This window comes from Rousettus aegyptiacus, unplaced genomic scaffold (assembly GCF_014176215.1).
Source record: "Rousettus aegyptiacus isolate mRouAeg1 unplaced genomic scaffold, mRouAeg1.p scaffold_m13_p_2, whole genome shotgun sequence".
Lineage (NCBI taxonomy): Eukaryota > Metazoa > Chordata > Mammalia > Chiroptera > Pteropodidae > Rousettus > Rousettus aegyptiacus.
The window spans coordinates 11427660-11449428 of record NW_023416295.1 but is presented as its reverse complement, the minus strand read 5'-3'; the positions used below and the strand labels follow the sequence as shown (position 1 = coordinate 11449428).

The 21769-nt window shown below is 40.7% G+C and overlaps 1 protein-coding gene across 1 annotated transcript in view; it reads right to left on the bottom strand.

Annotated features, from left to right (window-relative positions):
• Positions 1–468: 468 nt before the first annotated feature.
• Positions 469–21769, bottom strand: part of FARSB (phenylalanyl-tRNA synthetase subunit beta) — a 57653-nt gene continuing 36352 nt past the window's right edge. Inside the window, exons 16-17 of the mRNA XM_016156742.2 lie at positions 20916–21071; positions 469–1084 (exon numbers count right to left, since the gene is read on the bottom strand). Of these exons, the coding sequence (XP_016012228.2) occupies positions 933–1084; positions 20916–21071 (308 nt within the window). The 3' untranslated portion in view covers positions 469–932. The remainder of the gene's footprint in view (positions 1085–20915; positions 21072–21769) is intronic.

Genomic DNA, 21769 nt, shown 5'->3' with positions numbered 1-21769 from the left:
ATTCTTGTCTATCGTTGCTATTTCTACTGCATTTTTAAGTTTTACATTTTGTCCCGTATCATCTCAAGGGTTATCGAGAACTTTTCTCTAACACTAGGCCCAGCTTTTTTCAATAGATGGCACCTGCTGGAGGATTCTAGACCAAAGTATGATGGTAAAGTAGGAGGTGAGCTACGGTGGATTCACAGAGGCTTAACTTCAGAGAAGATCTAATACCGCCCTAGAAAATAACGGAAACCAGCAGTTTAATATTTAAAACTATACTTTTCTAATGAGAGTAAACTGTGTAGCTTAGGGCAAAAATAAGTTTTTCGTGGTTTCCTAGTGTTCACGCCATGCTGGTGACAACCTCTTCCCGCGTGTGCCCTGTCTCAGCGGCAGAGCAGAACATGCCCATGTACTCAAATATCTTGAATACCTGCGTTGCAGATTTGACAAAGGTGATAACTACTAGACCACCACTGCTTCTGAAACGTGTTCTAAAAATACTACTTTATTGTTTCCGGATGATGAACACACGTCGAATGTAGAAAATAAAAAAATCCATCCCGAGACGTGAACGCAGCACGCACCCTCAGCAGCCACCCTGCGTCATCAGCAGGAAAGGTATGGCAACCCGCTCTGCAGAAGGATGTGAGGGCAGCTGAGGCCCTGCCGTCGAGGAGGGTCGGGACCCCGCCAGCGCGCTGCTCCACCAGGCCTCGCCCGCCAGCAGGGCTGCGGCCAGACACACCCGCGCAGGTGGCCCAGGGCGGGGAGCGGGCAGCGCTCTGCTCTGTTAGACACTAGCCCACAAACGGCTGTTCCTGCGGGGGAAGGGGGGGGCGGGGACAAAAGGGCACCGGGAGAAGAGAAAGGGACACTAGAGTGAGTGTGTGTGCGTGTGTGTGTGTGTTGGGGGTGGGGGGAGGACACACAACAGAGACCCATCTTCACAAAAAGGGCTCGATATTGATTTCCAGGGAGGAGCAGGGCATGGTCAGCTCAAACTTGGTGATGACGTCGGGATGGAGGACCCCCAGCTTGCCGACGCTTTGACCTCTGGCAAAGATTTCGGCGCATCGCCCGGGGAAGAAAGCAGGGCCTGAAAAACAGAAAAATCAATGTTTCTCCCGGCAAAAAACATCAGCAGACATTTGACGCTCCAAGCTCACTAGTCTAGTTTTCAGAAACAACTATTCTTTAAACCACTGGCTATGAAATGAGGGCTTCCTCACACGTTCTAGTCTTTAAAAAGAGCAGCTTGGGGCAAATATGAAAGTCAGGGCCTTGTGCTTTTGCATCCCGGCGAGCCGGGCAGGAAGGATGAGGAAAAGGAGGCTGCTGGGTGAACGGCACAGCTGGGAGAAGTCTTAGGGGAACTGTGCTCGGACACAGAGCTGGTCCTACAACAGGACAAAGGAGGAAATGAAAGCGAAGCTGATGACCTCTGTGTGGGAACAACCTGTTTTAAAACAGGTTTTTCCATAGTAATTCTTGCTGGATAAAAAGTCTCCGCTGAATTCATGAACTGTTCGGAACACCCCTCTTTCCTATCTTGTTCCAGAGGAATACCAGCCGCACGTCAGCAGCAGCAGGCTGGGGCCTCGTCGCCAGAATGCGACCCCCATTCGTCGGAGCGTCCGCCCCAATGTCGTGGCGCGTCTGGGCGGACCCCGATTTACCTCCGGACAAGCAGAAAGTTCTCTCTCCATCCGGATGGAGACCTTACCCAACCAGTAACAGTTCTTACACAGCTAAAATATACAGGCCCACTCCAGGTTCACTAAATTACCAGTGCCAAAAGAGTTTATCAGTGCTCTACTCTACTGAAGTTAAAAAAAAAAAAAAAATGCCGACTCACTTCTCTCACCGCAAACTTGAAAATGGATCAGGCCCACAGCTCCTGACTGATCCAGCCCAAACGCTTACTGGCACGAACTAGAAATATCCAGCCGAGCTGGGCCGCAAGCCTGCAGCCTGCCGTTTCAGAAAGAGTGAATTATTTATGAAAGAGCAAACGGCCGAGTCTTACTAATGGCTCCAAGGTCAGCGTAACCAATACAGAACTGGGGGGCAGAGCGGGGGGCGGGGGGGGGGGTGCGGAGATGCTACCGCCAGGGCACGACCAGCAACCGCACAGGCCAATGACACGTCGTCCTGATCGGCACAGGACGGTCGGCATGCTCCAGAAAAAGTTTTGTCATTCTTAAATAACCCCAAAGCAAGCTGGTTGAAATATAAGGGGGTCTGTTTTTCGCATTCCCCCCCAAAATTAAACCATTCTGTCTTGCTGTCTATTAAAACATGGATTTCAATGAACTGCATCTGAAGGTGGCCATTTTTGTTGGGCTACATGTACTAATCTACGTCTGGGGAAGGGACTCGATATGGAAACCAAACTGGATAACATGGAGCTTCAGTGAGACGACTCTTGTGAAATCTGATAAAGACGGCATATTTTAATTCTATCAAAACGAAAACCTAACTTAAAAGATAATACTATTCTCCCCTCCAAATAATTCATCGAATGGCAAGTGACTTTTGGATAAAATATTGATGGTAAGCAATATAGCCAAGAGTCACCGAACTGAAAGGACTCCTAAGAAGCCACTGATTCCATCACCCGGCACCCTTTGTACAGACTGTATCTGAACAACCTACGCCATCTGAAAAAGACGTCAGCCTATTTTTAAAGGCCATTCAGAAAGGAAGTTTTCAAGACCTTCGCTGATAACCTTGCTGTGTTTAAGAATCCTCACTGTACCAACATCCTTTTATCTATCTTCAAATTCCAGTTTGATTGGATTCATTTTAACCGAAGCATAAAAACAGACTATTTCAGAATCGAAGCCAGATGTGCCAGTTCTGACAGTATTAGCAAAATAAAGCCGAAGAGATAAGAATTTAGAATTTTTACTCCATAAAACAACTTTTTGAGTCAGCACTTTTTTTGGCAACATGCAGTTACTTTCTTCTCTAGTTAGCAAGCATGACAATGCCAGCTGCCCCTCTCTCTAGGAGTTTGGACCAAACTTTGCTTTAGCTCATTAATCAGTTAGGCACTCAGTCAGACAAAAACATTCATATCCGAGGATGAGAATGTTCTAAGTGACGTAAATGTCAAAGCTTTTGGCCCAGCACATGGGCACGCCCAAGTCACCCTAACCTGCCCCTGGGCCCACAGACCCTCCCCAAGGGGCTGCTGCGGAGCGGAGTGGGCCCCACAGCATTCTCTGCCCCCTCATCCGATGCCCATTTGTTCAGCCTCGCCTTCCTGCCCACGTGTAAAAATTAAGCCCGATAACGGGATTTCTGGATAAACTACACTTTACGGAAGACTGAGGACTTTAACCCATGATGACAATTTTAACTGTTCTTGCCATTTTTCATTTCTAACAAGGTCAGATCATGATATAAACACTTATGATTTTCTTATTGACTCCTCCATTCAGTTACAGCAAGGCTGAGGTTCCCTTCTCAAGACAATTGAGACACACGAAAGCACCTTCAAGTTTGTAAGGGATACAGAGAGAACTCCAGAAATCTACTGCTTGATCTGCTGTATGTGCTATACTTGTTATATGTTCTATATGAACTAGAAATACTGAACATTTAAAATTCCTAGAACACCAGCATTTCTTAGCGCTTTTTAAAAACCTTTATGATTCAAACCAAACTTTGCATGCAGAAGTGAATGACTTCAGAGAAGGTCAGGCAGAGAACTACTTCACTAACAAAACAAAGGGAGCACACCTCCCTAAGACAGCAATTAGGCCCCAGTTCAAAGCTGAGAGCATCTCGCCATCAGCAGGAGGGTAGTTTAGCTCACAAGGCAGGCAGATCAATGCCATCATAACCCTCTAGCTAGAACCGATGCAACTTAAATTGGAGTCTTTCCAGAAGTAAAAGAAGTCGCATCTAAATGGAATCTAAATATAGGTCTAGACTTATGAAAAATCAGACCTGGACAATAGCCAAAGGCTACTTGTGTCTCATCAATAAACAAACTGAAACTTTTCTGGGAGAAAGAGCAGCCTGCTGTGTCTAGAGACATAAAATTGCCAATTCAAGGAAAATCAAGTTGCCCCGTGAATGGGAATTCTAAAATCCAAATTCTACAAAGTACATTTGTTTTCTTCTAGTCGTGTGTTTAAGCCCAAACGGATTCCCTGGCACTCTGGTATACCAAGATGCATAAATACTACAATTTTCGACCTGTGTCCAAAATGCTCCCTAGCAAAAAGCCTCTCACCCACTTTCCACCTAGTTCCTTACAACAATTAAACTCTCGGCTTTGCTAATATACATCAGAGTGAAACGGCTTTTCCAAAGTGAAAAAGATTTGGGGAAAATAATGTTCTCTGTTGAAATACATGTAGAAGCCCAGACAAAAGAAACATCAGTTAAGCACAAACGAGAATTTAATTTCCAAAACGAAGTGGGGTGTAAGTAAGTCCCTTAATTAAAGCCTTTGTAGCATCTCCTCAGGTCTGTAATTGCCTCTGTGCTCAAAGGGCAGGCCCACTCTGCGGACCTCGGGGGTAATTCCTGGGCCCATAATCCAGCACAGCGCACAGCACCCAGTCTTTAGCACATTTTCTGGCTAATTGACCTTCAAAGAGTTTCTGAGTTCCCTTTCTCCCTCGTTGCCAAAAACCTTTCACAGTTTCTTTTTGGCCCTGTCTTTCTTTTAGGGTAATATTATAGGACCAAAGTTGGCATAAGCTTTCCACGTAGATTCATTCCTATAACTTTATGAAGCACCGGAAGTAGAAGCTTAAGGCAGTAACTGAGCAGACCCCAATCTGAAAGCTCCGCAGTGTCCTTGAGCATGAGGCTCTTCAACCCCTGCCACAGGTTACAGTCCACTAATTCATCTGGCACTTTCTTTAGCACATTTCTAAAATTCATCTACTTATGCACCTTTACTTTTCTCTTTCTGCACATTACTAACACACACTTTTTGGGGGGTCAAACGCACATACTGCGACTGCCTGCGATCGGGTGCTTTATTACCCAGATGTTCGATGGTACCAGAAAAAGAGAAGAACAAAATAAAAAGCTGGGGAACACTAGAAAAGGAATGTCCATATGTCATACATGGTATAGCAGATAAAAGAAGCTATCGTCATGAGCTGTCATATAAACAACCGCAAGGCCCCCAAATTCAGGCACCGAATGCCTAATGCTGAATTATGTAGATTTAGTAAAGCCATTGGGCCAACAAAGCATCTGAAGTCCATTCTAAATGACCGATCATGTAATATGGGGTGAGAAGAAGGAATAATGATTTAGCACACCGACCTGAACTGACACCTACCCAAACCCTACCCTTTCCTCTCCCAGATCCCTAATTCTGACACAATTAAATATATTAAATTAATACATCCCATGTTCCAATAACGGATCCCAGGAAATCACACAAAAGGAGGAAAAAAAATCCCTAGGGCTCCATTCTGGAATGAAACTGAGAGTGGATGACAGGGCGAAGAGAGGAATGGAGCCGAGGCCACCGTTTCCCATGTAGGACTTTCTCCTGGTTTCCCTCCAGTTTTTCAAGAATGTGGTAACAACCATAACTAACTCTGCTGCCAGCACGTTGACCTCGCTTTGCTTTTCTAAACGACGTTGAAGGAAAACACAAAATGTAAGGCTTAAAAGAAAATGAAGGCACCCTCACGTCATACGTGTGAGCACGGGATTCCCTCAGGTCGCTGCTCTCGAAGTGTTAGAACCGGGAGATTTCTGAGCGCCCCAGTGGAACTGTGCAATGAGGGCGCCCCGAGGGGAAAAGGCACAATGTAGGCAAGATGCTGACTTAAAAACAGAAAGAAAAAGGTTTAGGAATATGAGGAAGAAAAACTGGCAAAACTACCGAGATAAGAACACATATTTTTTTCGGAACTCAGTATACTCTAGGTTGGAAGAAAATTTCTCTGCAAAGATCATTTAACTTGTAAGTGGAGAATGAATAATTTCTAACTGGTAATATAAAACACCATTTCCCCCCAGATGTATACAATTCTTGGCCTTACATCTGAAGTGAAATATTTACGGTACCTAAAGTCGTTAAACAAAGGGGACCTAATCCCCCGGAGGAGTTTAACGGCCATCTTTCATCCCCTTAGAGAGATCAAAAGAAAGAAAACCCCTCACACAACTTTACAGTGCTAATCCCAACACACCTGCGGATATCATTAACTCTTAAAGCAAAGGCACCGGGACATGAGAGGAGAGCGAGCCTACTTAACCCCACGTCCGCCCCCCGCCCCCGAAGGGAGCCTGTGCTCACAGCAGCGCGGGGTGAAGGCAGACATGTGAAATCGGGTGTCGCAAACCAGGGCTGGGCCACACAGGGCTTTATTCCTAAAAAGTCACCAGCAAAGCCTGACTACTCCGTCTTCTAATGGAAAAAAAAAAAGTCTTCAATAAAGAATCTTTTTTTTAATAGAGCATGACTGCCTTGTGATTGTTTAAAATTATAACTCCACAATTTCCCAGTTTTACTTCGTATAAAGAAATTTACAGCTTATTTCCATGACTGTCGCTTTTTAATATTTCGAGATCTATTTTAAAGTCTAATCATAAATATGTGTCTCATACACACACACTCATACGTGCTCATATTTCAAAAGCTGAAAGTCAGGAATATTTGAAGAATTTAAATGTTATCCATTTAACTGCAATCTTAAATCAGTTTCAAAATAACGTGTAAAACCAAAGGATTTCTAACTCTAGATTAAAAAGTACCCTATCTATTGGTTTGTTTTGAAAAATCCTATTCCAAAATAATTCCACCATCCTACATCTGTCTGACACATCATTTCCCCTCAAACTTGTACATTTCTTAAATAGTTATAGGACAGATATAGAATAATGACCAAAAGTATGGATCGTCCTGCTTTCCTGGACCACACTAAATGCTTCTTTCTGTCTTTCACCTGATAAAAACCTTTACAGGGACTATTTCTCAAACCAAATATAAGCAACTGATTGCTTTCTCTACAGTTAGAGTGAAAAAAATGAATATAATGAGATTGTCCTAGGGTGAACTGAAGAAAGAATTGAAATATTGTAACTGTAATTTCTTAGTTAGTTATCTCATTCAGTTGAGACCTTTGGCCAACTTAGAGTAAATGTAACATCAAACAAGATGACAGATGGGCTTTAGTTTCAGAATTAGACTTCAGCTGGCAACCAGGGTGATTAAAAGAAAAGTGAATGAGATGGTTAAGACATAGCACCCCGTTTCCTACTCATTTCCTTGCATCCCCAGGAAACGTGACTCAGTCCCAGCCCAGGCCAAGCCCCCAAGGACAGGCAAGTTACAGATGGGAAAAAGTGACGCACAAGGAGATTAGGGGACTTGCCCAAGGCAAGCGATAGGCTTAAGAGCAGCTCAAGGCGAGGACAGCCAGGGACACAGCACCTCCCTGTGTGGGGCCCAGAGGCACAGAAGGCCCACGGGACAATGATTTCAAAATTTTGGTCAAGCTGTCCATTTTGTGTTTGTAAATTTCTTCTGGTTCCAAACCAAATAAAAAAAACCGAAGAGAACAAAAGTGAAGAACAGAACTGACATGTTAGAACCTGTAGCAGAGGCTGCGCCTGACGCGCTAGAACTCCTCCAGAATCGGAAAACAAACGGAAGATGCCCTTAGAGGCAGTCTTCTCCATTCCTTTATTTTAGATGAGAAAATGGGTACCCGAGAAGTTAAGAAAACCACACAGCCGCGTGACGCCAGAGCTGAGGTTAGAACCCGGGTCTTCCTGAACCCCAGTTTGTGACGTTTACCTAATGCCAGCTCTCTGAAGGGCGACCCAAGTGTCCACCCCGAGCTGGAGAGTGACTACCATCCCAAAGCGCGTCTCAAATCCTTGCCTCTCCCAACAACTCTGTGTGGCAGACAGGGCGGATGTCACGCATTCCCATTTTATAGATGAAGGAGCCGGTGTGAAGGGACTGAGTGCTACGTCACGGGTTACGGTGACCGTGCGATTTTTACTACACCAGTTATCAGGCATCTTGGGGTTTCACAAAACGCACGCTTCCCTGTCATTTTAATTAGGGTATACTGGGATCCACTTTTTCAACTTAGTGAATATTCACATGTCTAGAGACGTTTTTATCACATTCCATAATATTTACCTGTCATAGTTTGCCAAATGGCTCTTTAAGCATTTTATGCTGGACTTGTCTCCAATTATTCACTATTATAAATAGGACTTCTGCGATGTATATATTATTTTTTGCTTTCTTGGTTTCTTTCCCTTTTCCAAAAGTAGCACCACACAAGTAAAAAAAAAAAAAAATACATATGAATCACTGCATAGCTCATTAAATATCAAAATGTTAAACGATGCAATTCTGAGGCAATGGCAGCAGCAACGAACCACAAATCAGAGTATCTGATCGCACCTTATACAACACTGATAAAAACACATTTTCCTTTGCATGGTACCAACTAACACTTTTTTTTTTAGTTCCACTGGGAACTAAAAAAATGCCTCAAAGTCTTGGAAAATAGTCCCAAGAGGAAATCTTTGCTCAAAGAATGCAATTCACAAAGAAGCTGGGAGCTTATGGGGATTAAGAAGATGACCAGAAACTTCTCTCCTGGATGGTGAGAGCTGGAGTCCAGTGGCTAACAACATTGATAAAATACTAACAGCTACTGATGAAAATTATATACATCGAAACTGGCCCCACAGAACAGACAACAGGAAGTTCTGGAGCTGTTCTGACCAAGGCGTTGTATCTGATATTTCTGCTCGAGTGTTCACTCTTTACGGTTTTCCACATTGCTCAGAAGATTATAACTTCGGTCACAGGATTTATTGTTTCCAGGCAAGTAAATAATTACTGCCTGTATTTGCTAATATGTGGGCACTTTTGCTGTTTCCCACATTTCTTCTTTAGCCTCTTCCTAAATATGCCTTTTCACATAAGGAAGATCCCCAAATATGCACGGCTGTCAACACGATGTGGTTTCAAGGGTGGGTAGGTTTTTCTATTCCACTGAATTTCCCCATCCTCTTTGTTTAGACCTGAAATTTTCATAAAGAAACCAAATTTCTCTCCTTTCACGATTAGAAAGAAAGCTAAAAATTAAAGCATCTTTTAAGTTTACACTGATATGCTGCAACTGAAGTAAGACCCTTTCCTGAAAAGAAGTATTTTTTTAAAAAAGGGCAGAAGGGAAAAAAAAATGAGAGTACTTGGTCCTGCAGGGGGAGGAGCAGAAGAAAGAACAACTAAGACACGAAGAGCCTGCAAGACGGGGAGCCCTGGGGTTCTGAGCCCAGCTGTTGGCCTCACGTTCAGCCCGCTCGGCCTAGAATCCGCCTCAGGAGGAAGATTATGTTCCTGACCCGCAACCCACTTGCACCAGCAGGGGCATTGGGTGTTTCCCGGAGGAGGGACAGGCTGGCCAAGTCGCCCAGGTGACTATTACCACTTATTCTCAAACAGGTCAGGATTATGCCACAGATATTCAAAACTAAAGTAAAGCAAAATAACTCATCGAGATCAAAACCACAACTGGGGACCCCCATGAAGTTAAAATGCCCACTTATCGTTTACATAAAAGCGTTAGGAACACTTTAAGTGAGCATCCACTTGTGGGATTCCTGTGATGATATATATAGGAGACAAATTTAAGCTACGAGGCAGAAAGGAGTCTCTCGAAACGAAGCGTGATCTAGGGAGAGAAGGTACTGGCAGGTGAAAGAAGCTGGAGAATTCAGATCTCTGATGGATGTTTTGCTGAGTTTCTGCTTCCCCGCTACCCCCACAGTCCACAGGAAACATGCATTTCTAAGTTCTGAACGAAACAGATTAGGGATTAACATAACATTTTTAAAAAAATCACAGCATGCATTAATCATTAATGGCTGCCAGAGTTTGGTTTGTTAAAAAAAAATCTTGGAAAACTGTTGGCCAAAAATTGATTTTTAATAACCTTCTGATTTCCTAGATAAACCGTTAATAGATGGCAAGGTGTTAGTCACTGAGCAGTGAGAGTTACATGCAACTGTAGCTTTGGTTCAATTAAACAAGGAGGGAGCAGAGCCTGTGGAAAAGGTGTTGGAACCCAACGGAACGACCTCATTATTCTGAGGGGATAAATAATGGAAGCCAAGTTAGGAGGAGGAAAAAAAAGTTGGCCCCAAATCATTCACTCTAAACAAAGCCCTTGGATGGGGGACCTGGTTTTTAAGTTGCTCTGACAGGATGTGGACACCAACATTTGCTCCAGCTCCACCGTAAATGGGGGCATAGGCAGTCTGTGATGCACATTTTGATACATAATGTATTACTGAAACAAACAAAAAAAATCCAATATATTAAAAAAACAGCTAAATATTTTATAAACTCCCCTAGTTATGGCATAAATGTTTCCTATTGGAATTTCTCCAAATCTTATACGTACTCTATGATTAAGGCCTTGCCTCAATCTCTAATTATCAGACTTATAGATAAAATAAACTAATTTTAATGTCGGGAAGAATAGCTGATGGACTAAGAGGGGCTGGGCTAATTAAGGAGATTGTCATGCAAACTCTGATGTCTACCTAGAAATTTCTTGAAATATTTCTCAAGAAGAGAGTTGAACAATGAGGCCTATTCTTGAAAAAGAGTCTATAGCAAGCTCCACCTTTCTAACTATGAATCTGTGAACTTTGCTCTAATGTAGACCAGTTCTTTATTCTAATTCTTACCCAGTTTCAAATATCCCTATGTTTTCTCCTGAATCTGCTCAATCTAACTGAAGAAACTTCAAAATTCATTTTATCTTTTAAAGATAGCAAAGGTCATAAAATTTTAGATCTTTTATATTCTTTCCTGAATTTCAAACACATTTACCATCAAACAATGTAAATTTAGGAAACTCAATATTGGCACTATTTTAAAAAAGACAGCAATCATTAGACAGCAATGTGTATCAAAAATTCAATAAAGCATGTGGCAAGTAGATTTATAAAACTAGATTTATTCTTCATATGTATTCGTAAGACTTTTAAATGTAAAACAATGAAACATTTACACACCAAAGGAAGCATGGGGAATTCCTCCCTATTGATGAGTGAAGGAGCTTCCCTAACTCAAAAACCAGAAGCAATGAAGAAGATTAATCAATTACACTATATAAAAAAATTTAAATATACATGGCAAAAAAAAAAACATAACAAAAGATGAGATAATTTTAAAACTTATAAAAAATAGTTGCATATATATCACAAAGGGTTAATATCCCCGATACATAAAGTTTCTAAAAATAGAGAAGATCAACAAACTCAAAGAAAAAAAAGCAAGACACATGGACAGGTCACAGAAAAGGAAATAAAAATGTCCTGTAAACATGAAAATATGTTTACTTGTTCATAATAAAGAAAATCCAATTAAAACTACAATAGACATCATTTCCCACATGAAAGACTGGTTAAAAAAAAAAAAAAAAAAAAAAGAGGCCTGACAACCGAGCTCATGAACAAGGAAGGTAGGTCCTGGGGAAAAAGTCCTCTCGTGTTGCTGCTGGGTTTGTACAATGTTACAACCGTGAGTCCAACAGAGGGCGTTTGGTAGCATCGGAATATAAACATACACATATGTATATTTAAAAAAGAAAATATACAAAAATAACTGAAAACTACTAATAAAACTCATAACCTAAAGAGGCAGAGAGGGAACAGTATAAGAATAGAGATGGAAGCTGGAAACTCTAAATATACTTTATTTGGTAGGATATATCCTAAATGCAAAAAGAACTAAAGATAATGCTTAAACTGATTTAATACTCATATTGTTAGTGATAATACTATTATTTTGAAACTAAGATAGATATAGACAGATAGCAGAGTAAATAAATAATAATGCAAATTTGTTAGAACCAGGATTTCCAATGTAAAGAAAAGAACTATAAATATAAAGCCAAACATAGTAAGTAAAAATCTTCTAATCCTGAATATAAACTGGAAATACCCACGTGAACTCAATATTTTTCTTTGGGGGCGGGGGGGAACGTGTTTTCCCCAACTCTGCATACTAAAAAATCCTAGAAACGATGACTCACTCAGTAGCAGAGAGCAACCTCAGTACCCAGATTGTGATCTAAATTCGATTTCCCACTAAAAAGAACCAGAGCCGTTTGGAGATACAACTGATTCCAGGTCTGAGGCAGACGCTATATATGATGAGCCTAGAAATGTATTTTTTTTTTTTGACATTAACGCCCGCTTCCAAAAAGGCTCCCAGTATATACACCTATTGAACAAGAACTTCCCTGCTAAAAAAGGTTTCTAAAGACTTAAAAAGCCTTTTCTCCTTTTCTTCCAGAATACTTCAGCCCAAAAGAGGCTGAGGAAGAGGCTGGGGATGGGGAGATAGGTAGGGATTTTGTGTGTCCCAGATCAGGGACCAAAAGTGAGCACGGAGTGTTGAGCCTACGGGGTCAGACTGGATACCCACAGGTAAGCAGAGGACAGCCCCAAGGAGCAGCATCTGAGAATGATGAGAGGGGTAGACATTAGGGAGAGAAGATGGAGTTTAGTTTACAAGCAGGGCAATGGATCAGGCAAGTAAACTAGGAATAATGGGAACCAAGTTTCCCACTGTTGGAAAAGAGAGATATAAATATGAATGGGAGAAAACAGGGATGAACCCTGAAAGGCTGGGCTTGGGCTGGAATGGAGGTGCTGCTGTGGACCTATGGTCTTCAAAATATATATAGATGTAGAGTCAGTAAGTGTGTGTGTGTGTGTGTGTGTGTGTGTGTGTGTGTGTGTGGGCACACATGGACATGCAAATAGCAACTCTCAGCCTCTCACAGCAATAAACATACCCTAAATCTTGGCTTTTAGACACCATTCCCCACTAAATGGAATCTGGATGGAGAAATGGAGCAGTAGAAAGTTCAAGAAAAGCCTGGTATATTTTCTTGTGCCCAAAGCAAGGGACTGCTAATAATACTAAAGAATAATAGAAACATGTTAAAAGACCTAGAAGCAGCATGAAGGGACGCCCACTCGCTGGCCAAATTGGGGACGATGTCAGCATCAGAATAAATAATGACTGTAATGTATTAAAATACATTGAATAAAATAGGAAATATTTAGAGTCTACACTGATATAAAGAAATAGGAAGCCAGATTTATAATAGAACATGTACATAATTTCAAAGTTCTCATAAAAGTTTTATTAGAATGGAGAACAAATTAACTTTATGGTAAAGAAGACACCCCCTTAATCGAGTGATCAAAGTGAACACTATCAGTTATGAGATGAATGAAAATTGTGTGTCTTGAACAGGACACTCTGTAGAATGCACTGGGGAGACAGCATTATTTCCAAACACACGTACGTAACCTGAATCCAGTGGGAAGGAAACATCCGACAACCGAAAGGTGAGGGACACACTGCAAAATCACTGCAATCTTCAAGAGCCTCAAGATCATGAAAGTCACGGAAGACGGTTCTAGAATTCTTCAGAAAGGAACTAATAGACATGACGGCTAAAAGCAACAAGTGATGTTCTGATATTAAGAACTGATAAAACCTGCATAGGTCCAAGGACTAACATGAATGGTATTTCCCTGATTTTGATGATTGCATTGTGATTATGTTGGACGATGTCCTGGTTTGTAGGAAATAGACCCTAAAGTATTCAGGGTGGCAATTTATCGTCAAATACTTCAGGAAACAGTTCTTTGTACTAGCATTTTTTAGTAAGCTTGTGACTTTTTCAAAAAAATTTTTACTTAACAAAATGGGTTTTACATTACTGGAGTTGCTTAAAGGATGCTCCAATCCAATTCATATATATATATATATAGTAAAAAAAATTATTGCCCTAGTCCTACACCTTGAGTGAAAACGAAGTACTAAATGTAACTACACCAAGGGGAAAAGGACATTTTGCAGATTGGTGAATTCAATAAACCTATCTGCTTAAACACATCTAATTCAAAAGAAATGAGACGTTATCTGTTTTAAATCACTCCCAATTATTCTCTCAAGAACTGACTCTTTTTCTTCTTTTGAATGTTTTTAAGGACACTTGAATAGATAAATCGTTCCCTTCCTTAAGATCCATCCATCCACCTACCTAAACACATGCATACATGTTTTTTTTCTGTCACGGTATTTCTTATTATTTTTGGAAATGCAACACCCTCTCATCTATATCATTCTGTTACCTTACTCTGGCAAAGTACTAGATATCATATATTATTTTAAGTGACTAAGTTAATTGTATTGAGGACTTTTAGGAGCTGATAAGACTTAAAACAACAACAACAACAACAACACTGCCATATCATATTAACTTTTACTATTAACGCTTCCTCGATTATCAAAGAGAACTTAAGAAATATTAGGTGAATCATCAATGTTTTGGTAGATTTTCTCTTTTAAGTCAGTGTTAATGAAAAACATTTACTATTAATTTCCAAGTATGCAGAAGTACAAGACGCCATTAAGTACCTGGTGTTCTATTAAACTGGACCTGGAAAACACCCAAATCCTGAAATCTAATTGCTGCTTAATGAGAGAAAGTGAGAATATCTAATCATCATCATTGTAGCATTCATGGACTTCCTGATTCTCTATAAGGGTGGGTTTCAAACTTTTTTTAAGACAGGAGACCCTTTGTTCAAATCTTACTTAAAAGTATATATACAATTTGTTTTTAATGGGATTCCAGAAGACATTTTAAAAGTCAATCCTCTAAAACATATTCCCTGGGAATAGCCAAAGTCCTTATTAGCTGTAAAGATGTAAAGTGGAAATAAATGCCAGTGGTTAAGAAAACACGGCCTGAAAGGCATAAGATACAAGTATGAACATGAAGCTAATACACATAAAGGTCACTGGAATAAAACCACGGCATATGGGAATATGAGAGTGAGCCATCAAAACTGTTTACAATTCAAGAGTCAAAAGTAAAGGGATTGAGCGAGAGAGTGAAAGTAAAGAAATGGGAGTAAATGATTCTATTAAGAGTTAATTTTAAAATAACTTAGAAGTTAACCTCATCGATTTTCTTAGAGAAGGGCAGCATTTTAATGCTGCCAAGGATATCAGGCAGGCAGAAATTAAAATATAACTTGTAAATTACGATTAGTTTCATCTTCAAGAAAGAAAACCCAGTGGCTTAAAAAGACAGATGTTCACTTCTCCGCACGTTAAAGCCAGAGTAAGCCGTCCAGGGAAACGGGCCTTTATCCTGAGTGGCCGTGTGCACAGGGGGATGCTCCACACTCATCGGCCCCACTAGGGATTTACTTAGTATGTTCACCTGCTTTTTCTATCTACCCGCTCGTCCTTTTGCTCCTTCTGGATTAGAGCTAGACTGGCCACTCAGAGGGCTGACATTTAGTTTACTGGAACATATCACACTGTAGGGATTCACAGCACAGTGGTTCTTAACCCACAAACTGCCGTGCAGACAAAATCAGGGTGTCGCCGAAGGGTCACTGATCTGCAAACCTGCTAGTGCCCGAGGACGTGAAAGCATCTTACATGCGTAAGACGGAAACTAAGCAGTGAAAACCGCCCTCAAATCCTCTAAACTTTCAGGATCTGGGCCCTTGAAACAAGCTAACATAGACTTCTTTTGCGTCTCTTTGTATTCGGGCCCTGGCCCTTTCCACAGGACAGTGGAGGCCAAGGTCTAGTTTGGGATAAAAAGGAGCACAAGGTAGTGAATACGAATACCTTTATCTTATTTTTCTTTTTTCCTAATACATATAGCTAAATTTGAATGACTCCAAAGAATGCACTCAGTTACAGAACACATTCTCAGTAGGGTGACAACTGATTCTTGAGGCAGAGAGAGAGGGGCATGAAAAAACTCTTATACGTTACGACGGTTTGCAGCGCTCCGCAGCTGAACCCTCCCTGACAAAACCTCACTCCTCAGGACTCAGCTCCCCTCACTCGGGCATCACAGGGGCGGCATGGACATGGAAGACACAGCAAATCCGTTAAGATCGCTGCACCAAGACGACGGCGCAGATGCCTGTGATTCAGTGACCAGAAGACTTTCTCTCGACTGCATAGTCACGCTGAAAGGTGGCCTGGGGGCTGCCATTGGCTGCCTTGTGATGTTATTTAGGTTTGATCCCAAGAGTGTGGCTCAGGCTTTGAGAATTAAATAAAACCAGTTTCTAATTCAAAAAGTTATTCAATATATCACTAATTACATCCGGCACTAAAAAAAAAACACTGAAAATATCTGACTATAGCTAGTTATTTTCTCTCATCAAGGAAAAGTCAAATCCAATAAAATTATTTTTAAGAAACTAAAGTTTTCGGCTGTTTTACTTTTGCTGAAAAAATAAGTTTTGAATGATTTTTAAAATTTTTTAGTTACAGTTGTTATGCATTTAAATTAATTGCTAATTGGGATATATAATTTGATATACAATTTAAGTAAACAAACATTAAAAGTTATTCAGCAGATGGTTAAATGTTAATAGTTTTTAAATTAAACTTTTAACTTAAAATTTTTTACTTATTCTTAAACCTGAATTGAATTTTAAAAAAGTTTATACTTAATTCTTTTTATGTATAAAGCACAGCTATAAATATAGTACATAATAAATATGTGGTATATTTCTGGTATTAAAATATTTATGGAGGAGAAATTAGGGAAAAAGTCTAAAAATGTTCTTAGGGGAGGGATAATTTTTTAAAAGGTTTAGAAACTGTGTTACAACAATCTCTATAAGAAGGGAAAGTGAGCTGATCAAGTCACTCCAGTGGGACCTGGTGAGAAGCACTCTAATTTGCTGAGTACAAAAATGTCAATTAAGTAACCTCCCCCCGCCTCTGCCCCCCAAGCCCATGGAAATGTTCACTCTTTAGTGAATGGTAAGTGGCGAGGGCTTTGCATTGTACATGTGAAAGTGGGCGAGAACAATGAGCACACTTAAAAACAGTCCGGGGCTGAGTCATGTGACAACTGCCGGAAGCTTTTATAAACACTAGGGCCCCATGTTACACTACTGTTTTGACTGCGGTGATCACTGCTGATGTGTTTAATTTTGCTTTGAGTCTTTTAATCACCTCAAAGAAGGTAACAAAATTGTGGTATTTGAAAGGTTACCTCAAACACACACAAAAACAGAGAACTGGAAGAAGAAAAGACTCTTTTCTGCAGAGTATTAAGGTCAGGAAGCTTAAAAATTTCGAAACCTTCTTTCCGTAAACCCGAAACTCAACAGAATGATGTCTTTGTTGATGGACTGACTGGATATACCACGCAGATCCCCTTTATTCTAGTCCAGAACTTTATGTGTAAATCAAACCATAAACGGAGCACCTTGACTTCAACAGGTTATTTGGCATGTATTCTTCTCATGTATTTCCAAGTTCATATTACACTAAGAACCAGTGGGAAGGCCAGGGAAGAAACACCACACTTTCGTCCATATTTTTTTTCATCTGAAATCTTCCACAGGTGTCCTGAGAGGAAAAAGGTCACGGCCTACGGGTCCAGTCAGCGATCATTAGGTATTACTGTAACAGAGGCATCTAAATAACCGCTGTGGGTACATATGGTGCAGGACTAAAAGTGCATTTTACTTACAAGGTTCTTTTTTCAGTTCATAAAATGAATTCTGAGCAGCATGAAATTAGAATTGTCAAAAATAAAAGTTCTAAAACTTGTCTCTCCATCAGGGATCTTGTCTCAAGTTAAATTAAAATTTTCTGTAGAACTGTAAACAGAGAAAACTGAAATAGGTAAAAAATCAAAGGGGAAAAAATGCACCCACGAGTCCATGTGGCCAATCCCACACGAAACCCACTACCTCCTACAAGGAAGGTTTTGGCCGCCATTTCCGCCCAGGACCCACATCATTGTTTTACACACAAAAATGCTGAGAATTCTCCTTGCCCAGAAGTGGTTTTTGAAAAGAATAAATGCATTTTAACATACATAATTCAGTTTGCAACAAACCACAAAAACAAAGGGGAAGAAGCCTGAAAAAGTACATATACATATGCTGTAATAATCTGATCAAATGCCACTGAAACATTCTGATCGAAGCCTTTTGAAACCCTCAAAACACTACAGTTGCTAAAAAGCTAAACATTCTTTCTTTTTTTCCATTCAACAGCTGACCTTATTCTATTGGCAACTCGACGTACCTCACCTATGATCTAAATCGCAAGGGTGCGCAGCCAATGAAAACCATTGAGACCAAGCGACCCCAGCTTCTAGCTCTGCCTGCGATCGAAGCCCTAAGAGTGTTTCTGCAGAGTCCACGCGCTGCCGAGGGCTGCCACCTGACTAAGCAAGGCGACACGCCAACGACAACAGAACTCCTTGGGACTGATATGATGATCAAGCAAATAAGTTTCCAGATTTGTCTTATAATAGACAGGGCAGAGTTTCTCAGAGGCCGTCAAGTCTCGCTGCACTAAAGTATCCCTCCCCGACCCCCGAGGCACACAGAAGGAAGCCGGCCATGTTCACCGGACGCACAGATGTCGGGGGGAACTGCTAGTGGACTGACATTAGCGGGGGTCTCTGGGGAACGGACTTAGCTCAATTATAACCGCAAAGCCGCCAGGGATTTTTAATTATTAAAAGGTAAAGCCATATGCCAGAGTAATAGAAGACAACTCAGTAATCAAGAATGGCAAGAAACGGTAGTGCTTAATCTGTTTCTACTCTTCATTTTGAGACGCAGAAAACCTTTCCTTAGCAGAAAAAGCTACATGCAAAATATAAATTTGAAAAACAAAAGTAGCTAAATACGCCCAGGCAATCAAATTCCTATGTTTACAGATCTACTTAGATAAATATCTATATGATACAGATATGATATTCATATATATACATATATGGAATTTTAGATGAAGAATTAATAATACCAGCTTCGCTACTAATTTTGCAAGCCACTTCTTTAGGCCTTGATTTCTTTGACCATAAAAAAAAAAAAACAGGGTAATTGTATTTGTCATTAGATAACCAAAAGGCTTAGAGATCTCTAAGAGAGATGAGGAACTATTATTTATAATGACACTAATTATCTTCGGCGTGATGGCTCTTACTGAAAGCATCCTGAGAAAAATGACCTGGCCAGTGCTGGTGGGAGGAAGACGCGAGAGAGTTCATCAGCTAACGGCCACTGGCCGACACCGACGGAAGACGGCTCACATTCCCTCTGCATGCTCAAACTCTGAATCAACTTCCGAGCAGCTATTTCAGTTCTTAGCTAAAAATATAACTGACCAATAGATGCCACCACATCTTCCTGCTGCATGAACCTTCCGAACTGTCACCCATGACCAATCCAAAAGCATCACGTGCCTACCTGCCCCAGAACTCGCCCTGCTTCGCCTTCTCCCACCCCCTCATGTGTAGCCAGTGTAAAGTCTTTCCAAATAACGTCCATCTTTCCTCTCCCAACGCATTGTGTAGAAGAGCCCTGACAACCCCAGAAGGATGGACACGTTTGTCTTCTCCATCTCATCCTGCTGCTGATGGTTTAGACTGGACTCAGTCCTTTTTTTCTGGCTGCTATATGGTTCAATAAACCCTTTCTTTTGGACAACTTTCAGCCTCAAAGCTTTAGACAGTAAAAGGCACAATGAAGGCAGGCAAGTTGGCCTTGTGGAAGGCGCAGAGAGAGGCAAAGGCCCCAAGTATAAATATGCGCATTTAGTCCTGCACCATAGGTACCCACAGTGGTTATTTAAATGGCTGCTGTTACATACAGTAACACCTAACGAGTACATTTATGACCTACCCTGACTCACTTAACTTGCCTCACCTTGGTTTCTTCACTTGTCAGCTCAGGACACTGGACCTGATGAACCTCCAGATCAAGTTCTAAAACTCTAGAATTCTATAAACATAACACGTGTTTTCACTGGTTATTTCTCGTAAGAGAGTGGTAGAAAACAGTAACTCCCTATGACATTTAATCTTTTAATTTTACTTTTTGGAAACAGACAATCCCATAGATCTTCGACATAAAAAGAGCCAAATATTTCTGGGATATTGCATTTTCAAAGAAGTCTCTAAATAAAAACAAAAGTTAAAACGAACTAACAACAGAAGAAAAACAATCTCTGAGAGCTAAAATAAACCTAAAGGCAAAACAAAAACATGTCCCCCCAAACCTCACACGACTATAAGTAACTGTTAAATGACACTTTTTTAAAAAATGAATGTTCTGTTAGAAATTTGAAAAGCCAAATACAGTTATAAAAAATTGTCAGGTAAACAGTAAAAACGAGTGGTAAGATATTTCTCTCAAGTTGTTTCTGAATCTCTTGCTTAACCAAATAAACTCAGTTTCAAGCTACAAGGATACGAAAAACAAAACTTTCAGAACTCCTTGGACAAGAAACTAGCATATCAGGAGTAGATACATCCCATTTTGTTAGCCTAACTTAAACTCTCCGACAGAGACTACACTGTACTTGAACTTTTACACAGGATTCCCACCCTTCCTCGGTCTACTTTATGACTTGATTCACATATGCAAAGTCTTTCAGAATAACTTTTGAGGTGTTTTTTTTTTCTTTTGCCTTAAAGGCCTCCAACACACAGCTTTTGAGTCCAAATCATCAGTTTCAGTTCTCTTAGTTTCTAGTTTGAACTCCGGGCTCACCACGGTGCTGGCGGCTCAAAGGTGACAATAACCAGGGGTTACCAACGCTCAGATGTAACAAAGGCATACTGTGCGGTGCTGTGACGGCTCTGAAAAGCATTTCCATAAAATGTGGGTGGGAAAAGGGATATTTTCTAGAAAATACTAACAAATAATTAAAATGAGGCTCTCCCACCTCTCTCCCCAAATCAAAACAAAAAACAAAACAAAAACAAAACAAAACAAAAAAAGCGTTATCAAAAATGGGGCTAGGCCTCTTCATCTCATTATCACTGACTCTGGGTTCAGCTGGCCTGTCTTACCCTCTGATGCTTTGATCACGTATCCCCCCTTCTTTTCACCGGGAGGCACGGCAAGCAGCTGCATGACTCTGTCCAGGAGCCCGTGAATGATCTCAAACCCAGGAGTCTTGTTGTAATAAACAGCACAGAGATGCCTGTAGTTTCTTGCACCTACATCTGAAAAAAAAAAAAAAAATGGCTACATTGACCATTACTTAAGAATATGGTCTACCCCAAAGCAAACTTGGGCAAAGACAACAAAAAAGAAAATTGATTAGTAAACACATAGAGAACCATTTGGAATGCAAGATAAGATGGTTTTTCAACCCTCTGAGGTGTTTTGATTCGGGGGAGCTGTGGAAAACCCTCGATGCTGGCCCAGGAACAATAAGGCTTCACAGTGGTATAAATTGGTGAAACTCTGTAAATAATTCAGCAACATATATCAGAACCCTAAAGCTTCTTTTATTCATAATACAAAGAAAAAAAAAATCCTAAATACAAAAAAAAGGCTTCAAGTACAAAGACATTATTTCTACATAAAGCAGTATTTCCAATAATGAAATCAGAAGCCAACTGAACTGGGGAATGGCTACATACAGGATAATACTCATCAGAATAATGCATGGCTAAGAAGCAGCTTGATGAAGATTTGTTATAACAGAGCTAGAGCAAATACTTGAAATAGTAAACAGCAACTTCAAAAACAGTCAAAACTATATATCGTTTAAAGAACATACATAGGTTGGAAAACTAGGAAGCCAAGAAGGGAATGACTATCACGGAAGTTAGAACAGTGCTTGCTCTAGGTACGGGGAAGGTGGTATCAGAAGCTTTAGGAATATTCCGCTTTTTAATTTGGACACTTACACAGT